The sequence below is a fragment of the Serinus canaria genome, chromosome 1 (assembly GCF_022539315.1).
Source record: "Serinus canaria isolate serCan28SL12 chromosome 1, serCan2020, whole genome shotgun sequence".
Lineage (NCBI taxonomy): Eukaryota > Metazoa > Chordata > Aves > Passeriformes > Fringillidae > Serinus > Serinus canaria.
In genome coordinates this window covers 83,460,664-83,476,209 of record NC_066313.1, presented here as the reverse complement: position 1 = coordinate 83,476,209, position 15,546 = coordinate 83,460,664, and the positions used below count along the sequence as shown (strand labels likewise).

Here is a 15,546-nt window from a genome sequence, read left to right as displayed (position 1 = left end):
ATTAATAAACTTCCTATGTAAAACTAAAGACTTTAAGGGAACAAAAAAGAATTTTTCAGCAGACACCAAATTAGAATAAAGAATTAAAAGAGTCCTATGAAGTCTGCTTCTATTTAGAAAGAACTTGCCAAAAAAAAGGAAAATACTTACATCTAGAAATCCTGTGTATGCTCGGACAGGTAGGTGAAATTTAGAAGCATTGGTGATAAGTAGGATATTATTATCTACGTGAACAGATGATGTGGAAGGCATGAAATGAAGTGTAAAAATATATCTTGATTCATTGGGTGGAATTAAGACTGGTTTACTGAAGTTCTGGACCTAGACGAGGTCAGAAGATCAAGGTTACAACTGATCCAAGTGCATCACATTTAAGCATTTACTAAGAGGTAAAAGCATCCACTGAAATGGGACTTACTTTAAACATTGGTTTTGCTTCTTCTGGTAACACAACATCATGTATAAGGACTGCAAAACTGAATGTATTTGTTAGATAGATCAGTCTTTCCACAGATTCAGCAGCACTGTCACGGATGTGAAAGAGTGTGGCAGCATGATCAAATCCTAAATAACTATTAAAAGAAATCAGAGTAAAGAAAATAAAGATTTTCCTCAAAGTGTTTTCCTTACACAAAGAAAAGAATTCATCATTTCAAATGGCTAAAATGTGCATACCCCACTGCATGCTGAAACTATATTAACAGCACTACAGGGACATCAATAACTAAGTAATTCAAATAAGATAAGAAAACATGTAACTGAGAATAACAGGGGGACTAAAAGGAAAGTATTAAGTTGAAGTATTTAGAAAATGTGCAAATCATGTGTATTTTTTATTAGCCAAATCATGGGTCTGCAGAACAAAATTTCGCACAAACTAAACAATGTTTAATTTCTTGGCCATTTAATTAGTCTGCCAGTTCTGTTGATAAAATAGCACCTCATACAAAATGTTTTTAAAGTCAACTTAGTCATACTTTGTAAATTAGTAACAAAACCCATGGAAATATAGTGTTCTTCCAAAATTCTGCTTAAAACCAAAAGTACCTTCTCTACCCTTACTTCATATAGCAATAGAACAATGAATACAAAAGCAGAAATAATTCCAATACTGCATTTATAAAATGTCTCATCTGCATTCTTCAGCTACTCTGAAAAACAGCTCACTAAGGTCAATTTAAACTCAATTTAAACTTGAAATCAACTTATCAATGGCCAAGACTACCTCATCCATGTATTTACAAGCAGAAATATTCCCCTCTAATTTAAAGTATTTTGTTTTTGAACTATGTTCAGTTACTGGAAGCTTACCCATCCAACACTTCTGCTTGATATGGTATTTCAAGTTTGGAATAGCTCTTCTCTTTTGCTTTTACAGTTATTTTCCCAGAAGACTGTGATGCTCTTTTTGCTTTTGATGCTGCACACACAAGAATATAAGAAGTTTGTTAAAGCTGACAAAAATTGATCCATTAAGTTACACTAGAATGAGTGAAAGAATAAAACCACAGAGCTATCTCAGAAATTAATTATCATGGAAGGAAAAAAGTGGAGCTTAAGGGAATTTCAATAACCAAACTGATGTGGTGTAAAGACTATGAAACAAGAGATCCCAATTCTGAAATCTTCCCATTTAACACCAGTCAGATGACCTGCCTGATTTACTAAGCTTTTCTACAATAGGGAAGCCTGATTCTTGCTGTCATATAAATAACTTGAACATGTCCAGAGGATAATTTGGATCCAGATGAATTGAAGTCTCCACTAAGAATATGGAACAAAACTATCCCTCTCCTAATAGAACAGAAGCTTGAGATTGCTGGGCCCCTCACTTAGAACTAGCAGTTGTGAGGATCTTTGGGCTAAATGTGAACTCAAACTACACAAGCACCAAGAGTGATGCTCACAGATCTGCTCCAAGATCACAGAACAAGAAATGTTAGCCTGGTATTAGTACAAAAAAAAAAAAAAAAAAAAATCAAGGTATTCAAATACTAAGAGAAGCCATCAAGCCCCTAAAGCCCCTGCATGTAATTAGGACAGCTGAAATTGCATATATTTAGGGCTGGTTGCTTCACTGATAAGAATTCATCAAGTCAATTCCTTAAATACATTAAGCAGCTTAACTGGGTATTTTTCCCAGGAACCACCATTCCTTCTAAGATGTACCATATGTTAGCCAGTAGGTCCTCACATAACAATTCCCACCAGCTTCAAAATCTGAATGTATTATCACCTCAGGTGGACAGAATTAATCTCTTTTAGAACTTATAAGCTAAAATATACTTTTTTAGCTTTTCACTTTTTTAGAAACCATGAGCTATTAAATTTCTAAAGTGCTAATCCATAAATGATAATAACAATCAATTCTTTCCTCTTTTTCCATGCAATTTCTAAAATTATGTCTGCCACAACTATTGCATGCATAGGATTCCATTTTTAAGCAATCCAGGCACAAAGACTTACAGTACCAACTTGTATCTTAAAGCAGTAACATTTGAGTAGTTACCACCATTCTAACAGTTGATTAAAATCTCTATAAAAACATAGGTGCCTTGCTACAATATGTCAGCACAGTATTTAAAGTCACTATGTAGGAGAAAAATCATAGAATACCATGTTGAAGGAGACCTCAAGGACCCCTTGGTCCGACCTTTCCTGGCAGAAGTACATTTTAAACAAGCAGTCTCAGCACCCTGGCCAGATTGATCTTAAGTGCCCAACACTGCAAAATCCACCCCCTCTTAGGGAGATTATTTCAATGGCTGATTGTTTTCATCGTGAAAAATTTTCTTCTTGTGTCTAATTGAAATTTCCCCAGGTGTAACTTGTACTTGTTACCTTGTTTATTAGGATTTCTCAAAAACAAATGTCTGCTTAAAACAAAAATACATTTAAATAACCAGTGCCTTAACATAATAATACAGTTATGTTAATTAGAAAAATTAAAAATACCTTCTCTTCACATCTGTATTTAGCAGTCTAAGATACTTGTTGATCATAAACAAAGACAATCCTTTCAGAAATAACTGAAGTTCAGGAGAACTGTAAGCCTTTTCCAGGTAGGAAAATCCCATTTTCTTCTCAAAATTATAAACAGTGTTTTGTTTAGAGAGTGAAAATAATCAATGAAACTTCAGTAAGTTTTCAGAACTTGACAAGTTCTAAGAAGAGGGGAGCAGTACTTACCATCAAAGCTAATGCTTGCAACTTTGGTATATTTACTTTCAGAGGCTTTTAACGTAACGGGCTTGAAATATACTGTTATCGCTTCGTTCTGTGGTGTAGGTCTGACACTCTGCAAACAAAATATGAAGCATCTGTAAATGTATCGTTGTAACATGCTGTGAAACCTTTCACAGTGATAAAACTGCAACTACGTTTGGTCAAGCTCTTGCAGGTCTATCTTACCAATAAGAAAGCAGCATTACAAGTGGTTTGAGAATTTTTTCAGGTACTACAAATTACTCAGTCAATATACAGGAAAGTAGGAAACAGTGAGTTCTCCTTGGGGATGTTGAATCAAGTGACAATATGGCCAGAAATGTATTAATAAAATAGAAACCAAACCTTATTTAAATAAGATTTAATTTTTATTCTTAATGCTGCAGGGCTACAATAGGCTATTTGTTTCTGGTGCACTCACTAACAAAGCTGTTAACCAACTTGTGCAACTACCAGAGAGGATACAGACATCTCCCTTGTCTCTAATCCCATTTTCTGCAGAGAAAAAAAACAAACTAACTGGATAGAGAAACATTTTGTAGATCTGTGATGACACTCGTTCTACACTAACACTTTACAAGGTCACCCTTTACATGGGAGGATTTACAGTTTTAAACTAAAGGGAAAAGGTAAATGGGCATCCCTGGAAGAGCTACTGTGTCAGTGGCTGTGTCAGTTAACAGCCAGAGCTGATTTGCAGAGGTACTCATTGCTGTGCAGCAGGATAAGGGATTCCATGTCATCTGAAAACTCTATAGAGATCGTTAGCAAACTCTCTATCTAGATTCCAGGGAGAAACTGGGCATGAAGCATTTAAATGGTCTTATTCTTGTTTTGCTTAGAATTAGGATGGCTGCCATGATTCTTCCTCCCCAGCTGTCTTCTCCTACTTTAAGAACAGCTCAGCTGCTCACGTAGCAGCTGTTAAGCCACAGCAAATTATAGGATGCTGAATTAAGAAAACTGAAATGAGTGCTGCCTTACCTTCTGCTGGGCTGCAGAGGTTTAGCACCTGTTTAACAAGCAGCTGAGCCTTTCTTGGTCAGGGAGGAAGGCAGACAGCTTGTGGCACAAACCAATTACAGTTCTTCCAAGCCAAGCTGTCCTTGATTGTAAATTAAAGCCATAAAAATGTGCATAAATAACTTAGTTCTGCAGACCACATGAACCTTAGTGGGAACAAGCAGCACTACTCCTGCAGCTAATGAATAATCTCCATTAACTCAAGCAGAAGTTTTGTATTTTGAATTTACAGCACTGAAATTCATCCACCACCATATCTGCGTACATGGGGTGCAGATATTTGGTATTTCTCTTCATAAGTCAATTAATAATGATTTCAATTTTCTTCTAATGAGATCCACACTACAAAACTAAAATCTTGACACAACTTAAAAAAAACCCTCCTAAAGCAGATGAAATCAAAGCTGTGATAAAGTTCACAACTTCTCGATGACAGAGACAATAAATATTTTTAGAACCTCTTCGCACGCAAAATGCTTTCTTTAATTACTGCTTTGAAATAATGCTGATTTCATCTAGTAAATCAAACTGGAAATACTCAAAAGAACAGTCTATTACCAGAAAAATGGCAGCTTTCAGAGGTGCATCTCTTAAACCACAAGTGTAACAAACCTACATGTATTTACTCAAAATGTCTACAGCTCGTGAATGTAGTTGAGGAAGGAATTTACACTGTTTTGTTGAAAATTTTTGAACTACATAATGCACATTTCCCATTTGTTACTTGATTACATGCTATAAAGTGAAATACAAAATTAGGATAACTAAGGAAAAAAGCAAACATCCTTAAGTATCCTTTCAATGTCACTTTCCTCAAATTTCAACCTATTTCAAAATAAAGCTCATGGAAAGTCTGTCCTGAAATATGCATTAAAAATCATCAACAAAACAAGTTCCATCAAGAACGTCATACCACCAATTTTCTCAGAAATATTCCTAACAGTAACTTTTCTAGGGAAGAATAATTTTAAATAGACATACTTCAGTAACACATGGCTCTCCCACAGAATGACCCACTCAAGACTCCTGACCCTGCTCTGTGAAGACACATTCAATATTTAGCATAACTGCAGAAAATTAAGATCTTAAATGTGCTAAAGGACATGAAGGGGGGCTAAAACTTTGTGCTTTTGCAGGAGTTCTTGAGAAAGACTTTGAATGTTTAAGGACTCTTGGGCTACATGTATTCTAATAAACTAAAGAGTATGGGTTGGAAGACTGGCTCATGTTCATCTACACTGTTTACCAGTCAGAAGGCTCCTGAATCCAGTTTTGTCTTGCCCACCTAGCATAGACAAAAAAGCCCTGTGGCTACAGATAGCAGATTAAGGCTGGTTCCATTAGTGTCAGAACCATCTCTGAACTGTTTTATTCTCTTTTACAGACACAACTGTCAGAAATTTCTTGGCCTTGTGTTTAAACAGAGAAACACCTAACTAATTAAAGTTCACTTTCTCCATAAAGAATCATCCAGTACATGGAACAAACTACTACTAAACTGTAATCCTTGGTAACTTTGAGATGCATGCACCTAAATGTAAGATGAAAACACGACACAGAAGCAAACTACTTCTTGCAGATTGCTAAGAGAAATTAACCCTTATTCTAAAGCCAGGACAGAACTTAATACTTTCTTACACAAACACTTTCGTTTTCAAACTGATACGATTCAGCTTCACTAAGACTGTCCTGAAGTTCCTGGCTCTTCATGCATCAAATATGATCAGAAACCCAAGATTTGAATTATCCCTTTGCTTTCAGCAGTCAAACAAGCTTAAAGTACCTTAAGGAAAGACCAAATTTTCATTACAGAGAAGGGATAAAACAGTGATCAACAATCTACATTTACCAGAGTTTTGACAGAATGGCTTAATTGTTGCAGCATGACTAGTTTATCCAGTCATGAAATAAGCATTATTATCCTTAATAATGGAACAAACCCTACAAAATGAGGGAGATATAAGTAGTTTTAAAACTTGAAAAAGAAAATTATTTGCTCTTGTCTTCCTCAACCAGTCTGTTGGACTTGAAGGCATGACTAAGTACTTGAAGGCAGAACAACCACAAGTCTGGCAAGAGTATTAGCAGTCTCTCACACACTGATGACCTGAAGATATTTAGCTCCTCCAGCAGCCAGCTTAAACATATGCTAAATATAGCCCTGGCCTTTTCTTCTGACATTAAGATGAAATTTGTCACACAGTCTGCCTCACTACTTTTAAACTAGCTCTAAAGGGTCAGAAGTCTATTTGTCAAGCTTTCCTAGAAGTAAGCTATTCACCAAGTCTCTTCTTGGTGAAATTCTTTAGTCCTGCTTTCCACTTTGAAATTCAACGATTGGCACAGCAGTAGAAATTCACAAAGTGCTTCAAAAGCTAGAAAGTTTACAAACTTCCCAACAAAGCTGTCCCTTAATGAAAAGAACAATTTACTTGATGAGCCATGTGATACACTGAAAAACACATCATGTCTGGACTGTGTGGTAGCTTTTTCCTTGCAAAAGTGAGTCCCAAAGGCTTTAAAAATACTAAATCGACTGCTTTGATACACAGTAAAAAAATAATTTCTCTGAAAAAGTTTTGTCATGGCATGTATAAAGGCTATCAAGTCAGTTATCAGCCTTCCATTAGATTGGTATTTATGGTTTACAGCCCATAGTCCAAAGACCATAGCTTAAAAAAACAAATGGATGGGCTTGGGTCTTTTCTTAAATGGAGGAGTATGAATCAGGCACTACACAACCAGGTATTAGAAGTGATACTGATAGTCTGAAAATATGGTTATTTGCATTGTACACAACAAGTATATGACACACTTTAAACTATTTTAAAAAAAACCCAACAAGCAAACTGTCAAATCTAAGATGATAAACATGCAAATATAGCTGGAAAAATAAAATATTGAATTTACCAATCCTGTCAATGCAAAAATCATATACCTATACAGGTCGTTTTGGTTTTTAAAACTCTCAGTGGAAGTTGTGTCACAGCTTACAAAGCCATGCTTCTTATAGGATCACCTGACCTCACTGTTGCAATAAGCATCAGGACCTCAATGAAAAAAAAATCTTTTGCAGTATACTGTGTCTCTTGTCTTGAAAATTATTAGGGAAAAACAGCTTAGCAAGCACTGCAATGGTCTATTGTCTCTGTGAAAACTTATCTTCATCACTAAAAATGTTTCCTGTTTCTACTTTAAATCCATCTGGCCTCAGTTTCCAGTATCCTAAGATTTTGCTAGATCTCTACTATTAAAACACTGTTCTTCGTTGTTACAGCTTCAATCTTTATAAACAGAGAAATGCTCTCCAAGATCTCAGTAAGGAACCTTTGCCAATCCTTCAGTCATTCTTTTGGCTCCTCTGGCTCCATTTCAACACTTCAACACTTTTTGAAGTGCACTGGGACAAGGTATAGCTAGCTACACAACTAAATCTGGAAAAGAAGGAAGACAGGAAGGGAAGAAGGAAGAAGTGAGAAAAATAGTGGGCAATGAGAAAAATCACACAGGAAGAAGGTATGAATGAACAAAGGCGGACTACCAGACTAGTGCTGAATTTCTAAAGTAAAAATAGAAAGTAGAAAATCCAAATGCTAGAATTCTGAAGCTGGCTGCACTTCACTTTAGGCTCCAGTGGTCTTACTGCAAAGGGCCCTGGAGTCTTTGGGTTCCTTTATTATTTCAAGCAACAAAGAAAATCAGCTCAAGAAAAAAGGTAATTTTGCAGGCAGCTCCTGAAAGCAGTAGATAAGCTTGGCTTATCTTAAAAAATTATGGTGGGGAACCACTTTATATACTGATGTGTAAATGTGATGAGGACAAAGAATCTTACAGAGACTGTATTAATTTCTCACCCACTGAACATTAATTATTGTTCTCAAGTATAAAAGTTTCCAAAGGTTCAGATATTGCAGGTAGAGCCTAAAAATGTTGTTCAGAGCATTCAAAGGAGACTATGATGCAAATTAATATTAACATGAATAAAAATTATCTACTCTGATATTAAGTTACATTTTCAGACACACATCGCCTAGCTTCTAATTCTGACCACTACATGGTAAACCTGTGAATCATCAATTTTTATGACAAAAAGTAAATCCATGTAGAAAGTTTCAAATTGAAAGAAATCAAACTTACTGTAATTGGCACATCTTTTGTTCCTGAATTTAATAAATGCAGATTTAAAATTTTTGGCAGATCTGTTAAAGAACAAAAAAGACACCTGTCTATTAGGCTATTTTAACATGTGAATCTTATATAAAGTCATTTACACTAGCTGGTTTCTTATATACCTCCACTGTTCAGTGTTAAAAAGTTATACTAACATGACAGAACAGCCAGCCAAAATAGCGAGTTCCAACAAAACTGCCTCTTTGTGTATTAGAACGCATTATATCCTTCATCTTACCACTCATATTTCTAACACATTAAGAAGTGAACAGACTAAAATACTAAAATCAATGACTTTTTCAGATGCACCATGTTCAGAAGAAATTACTCTTACTTGAAAGTCTTTACATGTTAAGGAAGTAGCATGCAAAAGTTCTTCAGAAGCTATCTTTTTTTTAGTTGAACAGAAGATAAATACTGCTTTTTGTCAGCAATAAATCCCTCTTACAGTTTCAAAAAATACCTCTAGTTTTACTACTTTCTGATCACTAGTAGTTTTACTACTTTTTTATCACTAAACCATATTAATGTTAAGCCCAAACGTGTTAGAGCCAATTAAAAAAAGATCCTATCATAAAATATTTGATCACGTTTGCCCACCTTCACTTTTCCCCTGTTTGAAAATCATTAAGACTTACCCAGAAGTGAAGCAATTTTCACAAGTTCACAAACTAACTGAACTGAAATACTTTTCATGCTAATCTATGTGCAACTGTGTAACATTAACCTTACTAGTGGATTTACAACCTGGTGTGCAAACTATTGCTTGCTTGTACACACCCCAAGTACTCTTGCATCTGTGCACTATTGTGACACACTGTTGTAATCTGTCTTTAAAAGCATCATTCCAGAAGCAACCCTGAACAGCACAAAGGCACTGGGCTTTCCTCTCCCCACCCTATTCCTTATCAATACTTTGAGAACTGAAGACTGGTTTACCTTGTGTTCGTAGTGTACCAAAATCTAGCATTTCTGTTGATGAATAGATTCCTGGTGCTTTAAAAAAAAGAAAATACAATTTTCTAATTATACTAAGAGTTAATTAATTTGAATAATTGAAAAAAAACCCAACCAAAACAAAAAACAAACCCAAAAATCAATCAAACCCCAACCACTCTTTCACAAACCTGTTGTAACTTCTACTTCAACAGGCAAAATAATAACTTCTGTGTTGTCTGAGGCATTTGTTTTTATTCTAATGAAGGCTGTATGATTATCTGCTTCTCTTGAAGAAAAGCTGGCTCTCATCACTCCTTTTGTTTCATAGGGAGGTATTTCCTGATAAAGAATCAAAGCACATCTATGAGAGCACAGTAATTACAAAAAAAGCTGGCACACTAAATAATTGCAATAGAAGCATTGAGTACAACTGTCTTAAGAGAAAAAGCTACAAGAGCAGGAAGAGATAAGCTTCATATAATTAAAATTACCATTAAATTTATAAAGCATAGTTGTAATCATCTAATATGACACTGATCAAAACTAGGTATATGCAAGAGAACTTTCATGTCCCATTTAATTAAGTTAACAATTCTAGGATTCTAAGTTTTATGTATTCAATTTGTGGTAAAAAGACAGTAGGCTACATTAGCAGAATCTGGCAATAAACAAAAAGTATTCAGAAAAAATGTTGACAGTAATGTCAAATATTGACTTTGCACACTCTGAGTGCTTTTTCTCCAACGTTTCAGTGCTAAACACAAACTTAACCTGTGCACAACTCCATGCGGCCAGAAGCTTGTGGAGCTCCATGTTTATTAGCCACCATGTAATTTACAGGAGAAAGTAAAAACTAATTTCAGTTGCTAAACCATGCCTATTCTGTCAGTTCTAATCGGCATTCATGGTTTGAAAGACATCTTTTTCTGTATTTTCTGAACACAGCTGGAGCACAAGACTAACTTCAGCACTGCAGCTGAAATACTAACATCAGATCGTCTTCCTCATCCCATTACAGAAGGTCTGAGGATTGGATTTTTGGTTGGTTGCTTGGTTTTTGTTTTTAAATAGAAGATGAAAACCTTAACTGGAAATGTTCTAAGGCACAATGACTGCAGATGTATATTTTGGGAGCTGTTGAATATCAAAGTAAGAAGATTTCAAGTTCTGTTTTCACAGACCCAACATAATGCAGCCATTCTTTAATGTATCAAAGTATGTGATCTGACTCTTCCATATGTGTAACTAGGGATCCAAAGTTGGTCAGATCAAAAAATACTCCGGCATATGCAGACTGTTCCATCCAATCATTCAAGCATTTGGCATCAGAACGATTTTATACAATTATGTATATCCATATGCCAAAGTATCATCACCATAACTCAAGTAATTTCTGCTGCTTTGAAGTTTTTTCTAACTGCAGTACAGCTCTTCACATAACCAATACAATGAGATATCTGTGTGTTTCCTTCAACTGGTTTGATTTCTTAAAGCTGCCTTACTGTTTTGAAATACCAATGGTTCTATGAACATGCATACCAGTGGGTATGAAAATGGATGGATAGAGGAAACAAGAGGATTAGTCCTTGCCAGACACTGGAAACTTTCACATGTGAGTCATCACTGCTTTAACTGGCAACCTGGCCAAAAGAAGTCAAAAAGCTTCATGCTCTGAAAAACATCCCCCTTGATTTCTCCTGACAACCAGTAAGGGGCTTTCTTTAGAAGCAATGCAATTTGACCAAAGCAGTGTCAAAACATTAGGACATTAATGTTTTAAAATCCATTTTCATGTGAACACCTACCCCTCAGTATCTGTTTCCACTGCCTTTTTTAAAATGCTGTGATCTGTGTTAATACTTATTTCCTTACAAGTTTTGTACCTAAAACACTGCCATTTTAATGGACTTTCTCCAGAAAATATAAGAATTAAGAATTGCTATTGTCTTTTGTAACTCACTTGGAAATACTCTCTTAAAACAAATATAACTGTCACATTACTGTAATGATACACTTGAGCAAGAGAAAAACTTAGGAACCCAATGGCTCTGAAGTCTCTCCTAGACCAAAAACCAGTCATCATAAAATAATTCTAACTGAAAAGGAAAATAGGTTTTGTATCTGGCTGGACATTACCAATGGTGTGACATACAGCACGCAGCCAAGAACTGTACCTTCAGGATGCTTCTAAATTTTATTTCACTTAAAGATATCAGCATGTCTTTGTTCAAACCAGATTTAATGAACCAGACCACAAGTTCATCCAATTCACTACCTTCTCCCTAGCAGCAGACATTGAGTAGGGAGTAGCTGCAGGGCATGCATGTAGGAGTGTTTCCAGAACAGTTTCCAGCTACTCTCAACTCATGATCTAGGGATTTACTTCAGCTACACACACTGCTGTTTTATTTAGTAGTCTGGAATAGATTTTTCTTCCCTAAGTTTGTTTAGCTTCATTTTCAACCCATCTGTGCATTCATAGTAATTTGCAGGAAGGACTTCCCAAGTTAAAAAACCCCAGCATCACCAAAAAAGCCAAGACAAATTAAAAAAAAAAACAACCTAACCAACAAACCAAACAAAAACATGTATATTTTTTCTGTGGGTTAGATCCAGCTCAGGCCTCCAAGACTGAAAGCTCAGGTAAGTGTAATTCATTCTAACGGGAAGCATTTTATTATTTGCACTTCAAAACAGCACAGCTCAATGCATATGGCTTATCTTAATTAAACCTTTCATTCAACTCCTACTACCATAATATTAACAGACCCTGTTACTGCTTCCATTTTTATGGAGTATTTTAAATGATTACATGACAAGACACATTAGTAAAAAACAAAACAAAACACAAAGCCTAAGCTTATATCAAAATAAAACCTCCCAAACAAATACAATGAGTGCTGCAAGACATGACTACTCACCCACAGCTTTCTTGTACCTCCCTGCTGACCTGTTGGAAGCTCTAAATGGAGATCACCTCCACTGGAATACATTTCTACCACCTGCGGTGGGTAACAGGAAAATGTTAGCACTCCACCTTAAAGGGATCCTGTTTACTTAACAGGTATTATCATGGGCAATGGCATAGATTAGTGACTAACTGACCACTGCAATACCTTACAAATTCACTTTAATGCTGATGTAGCCATTTGCTAGTGCTATACTTTATGAGCTTTCTAGACCTTTTTACTGTTTGTGAATCACTCAACAGAATCAGAATTTGATTAGGTAAAGACATGAATCCTGCCAAACATAAGAATGGTTTCCAAGATTACATACTGGGGTATACTGAAACATCACCTTATGCTGTGCAAACCAGACAGAATAAGGCTAAGAGGCATCACTAGATTAAACGTGCTGTTTGTTTGCTTCAGTATTCCTCCTAATTACCAGTGAAATTTAAATCTTTATTTTTCAGTAATAACAAGCATATTAAAAACTGAACTTTCACTAGAAAAATCTCAGTTTAGGAAATTAAGAGATCTGTGACTATAATCTAAAATGTTTAGAACTGATTTGCATTTGAGCAGAAAAAAACCTTTTGTAATATGAAATACATGACCTCAAATAGCTCTAAAGTTCAAACAGAATCTAAGCAGCACCAAAATAAACAAAATTTCAGTTTAATACCATAAACAAGCATTTGAGTGATTTTTCTCTTATGCTCACCTGCAAAGGTTCACTGTGAGGGTTATGGATATTTATTATAGGAGAGAAACTGCTATTTACAGGAACTCGTGCCCCAATAAATGGGCGCAATCGATAGGGGTTCGGAACTCCAATGCCAAACACCTGGTTCAGAAAAAGAAACACAAACTTAAGTAGCTGCATGTAATTGTTGCAAAGTCTAATATGCCCACCCATTTCAGCAATCCACCATAAACTCTTTTTGATTAGTTTAATAGTATACTTATAACTAAATCTTTAAAACCAGTATCATACTAAAGCTCTGAAATAAAGAAACTGGTTTAGTTTGCAGCTAAAGGCTATTTCTCATTTCTACTATTTACTTACACATATACTGAAAAACAGACAATCAAAAAGCCATCTTTTTTTCTGACACTCTAGAATAGAGTGTCATAGGTAGATACCAGCTAAAGGCTAATGAAATATGAAATGTTCCTTTAATCATATAATTATGAAACTACCTGTACTGGGAAGCATTTTTCTTGCTTTTTTGTTTGCAAAACATTGCTATGGTAAGAGCTTACTTTCAACAAGAGGATTTCTCTCATTTTTCACTTACTGGTCTCTCTCATCTGTCTGAATTATCTTTCTGAATCTCCAGTGTGTAATGCCAGCTTAATGAATAACATTGTCTTGCCACTGAATCAGATAAGTAAAGAGCTAAAGTATGAGCTAGATCCTTACAATAAGCCACTACAATAACATATGCAAAAAAGGTATTGGGAGGATTTTAAATCCTATGTAATTTCATTGATCTGGCTTACAGTACTGCCCTACTGATCCTTACAACGGTGTAATGTTTGTCTTACAACAAACAACAGGGATGGAAACTTCTTCAACTGGGTTGATAAAAAAAAAAAACCCCAAACCATAACCCACCACTATTGTGCAAGTATCCTTGGATGGTAATGCATCCCATAATAGACACTGCTTTGCCTGATTCACACTTCACTTTTCTGAAAAGCATGTAATCCTCTTACCTGATAAGTAAATACCCCATGATTAGAAGTGTTAATAAATAAAGTGTTCTCTACATTTCCCACTACTCTTGCGAGGAAAACTACATCGAAGGACGTATTTCCTCCTGGAAGAATTTTCTGGAAAAAATAAAAGCAAGCAAGCAGAGGGATAAGCAAAATTGTTTACTGAATAAATTGCATCATGCAGATGAACAACAGTTTTTGTGATGCATAAATCCTCATGTGTCCTTTGTGGAATACTGATGTTAGAAAGTCAACTGCTAGTTTGGAAAGAAAAAAGTAGAATTTTCAAACAAACTAAACATGTAACAAACTAATAAAAATAGCTTTAATTTCAAACTATTATCTAGTGCAGGATCATATTTAATTGAATTTTTTCACTGAATTCTGAATTTAGAGTTCAGCTTATCACAAAAATATTTTAGACTGACAGTTCAAAGGTCTCTGGAGAAATGCAACTGCTACAAGACTCACTCCCATAAATGCAACAGGTTGCTTATCAGACTGGTTTTCTGAATTATTTCACATTTACGTGGCTCTTGCTAAGCCACAGGCCCTGCAAACAAAACTGAAACTAGAGGACTCTATCTGACAGCAATGTGGTTAGCAGTTAACCCTGCTGACAACATGCTTTTGAACGTGCAAGTTCCTGTATCAAAATTACATCTCTGAGTACACTGGAGTGACTACTGCACACTAACACCACTTCACATGACTCAGAATATTCAGAAAATTTATAGGAACAGTCTTTTTCTATAAGTGCTCTGAGGAAATGTACTCACTTCAGCAACAAAGGAGATCTGCTGTTAAACCATCAATTATAATATGTATTTTCAACATAGGCAGGACTCCTTGTGTTTCTGTGCTCAGTTCAAATTTGCTCTGAGATGAAGAACTGTAGTATCTTAATACTTCTAGGTGTGTAACTATTGCAGTAAGTCACTCTTTTAGAGAAGTTTTCATCCAGATTTGAGAGAAGGAAGAAAAGCTAATTTTGAGAAAGTAAAAAAACTTACCCTATTTTGGAAAAACGATGCATGAAAATGTGATGTTGTAGCAGATATTGATACTAATGTAATTGTTTCTTCTGAGCTAGGGTTATGTAGGTAAACTTTTTCCATTTTTGGCATTCCAACTGGCCTGTCAAAATAGAGAGAGAAAATATTTACAAAGTGTCAGAAATCTAGACAATAAAGCATTGGACTTTTTTCCCATTACACCAGATAGGAGAACATAAGTGATGAGCACTGACAACAGAGCTTTCCATTTAATGCCTTTTTCAAGTAACATATGTATGTTGGACCTATAAGAATTATTTAGTTAACATATTTTCCATTATTTTATTGCTTACTTTTCCTGAAGTTTAACCTAATGTTGCATCATGGGCACAAAATTCTATTGTCAGATTTTTACTTCAGAATGAAAAGAAGCAAAGTTTTCTATTCCTATGCTAGAACCCCTAAATAACTATCTTAAGACAGGCTGCACACAGCAACTGAAAATAAATAGAAAATACATTAGC

At 35.4% G+C, this 15,546-nt stretch overlaps 1 protein-coding gene across 1 annotated transcript in view; it reads right to left on the bottom strand.

Moving 5' to 3' along the window:
- TMEM131 (transmembrane protein 131) overlaps positions 1–15,546 on the bottom strand; it is a 94,016-nt gene that overhangs the window by 31,348 nt on the left and 47,122 nt on the right. The window contains exons 5-15 of the mRNA XM_030234209.2: positions 15,041–15,164; positions 14,025–14,141; positions 13,027–13,149; positions 12,279–12,359; positions 9,546–9,696; positions 9,358–9,414; positions 8,386–8,447; positions 3,190–3,298; positions 1,312–1,420; positions 419–572; positions 151–321 (exon numbers count right to left, since the gene is read on the bottom strand). Coding sequence (XP_030090069.2) covers positions 151–321; positions 419–572; positions 1,312–1,420; positions 3,190–3,298; positions 8,386–8,447; positions 9,358–9,414; positions 9,546–9,696; positions 12,279–12,359; positions 13,027–13,149; positions 14,025–14,141; positions 15,041–15,164 — 1,258 coding nt within the window. The remainder of the gene's footprint in view (positions 1–150; positions 322–418; positions 573–1,311; positions 1,421–3,189; positions 3,299–8,385; positions 8,448–9,357; positions 9,415–9,545; positions 9,697–12,278; positions 12,360–13,026; positions 13,150–14,024; positions 14,142–15,040; positions 15,165–15,546) is intronic.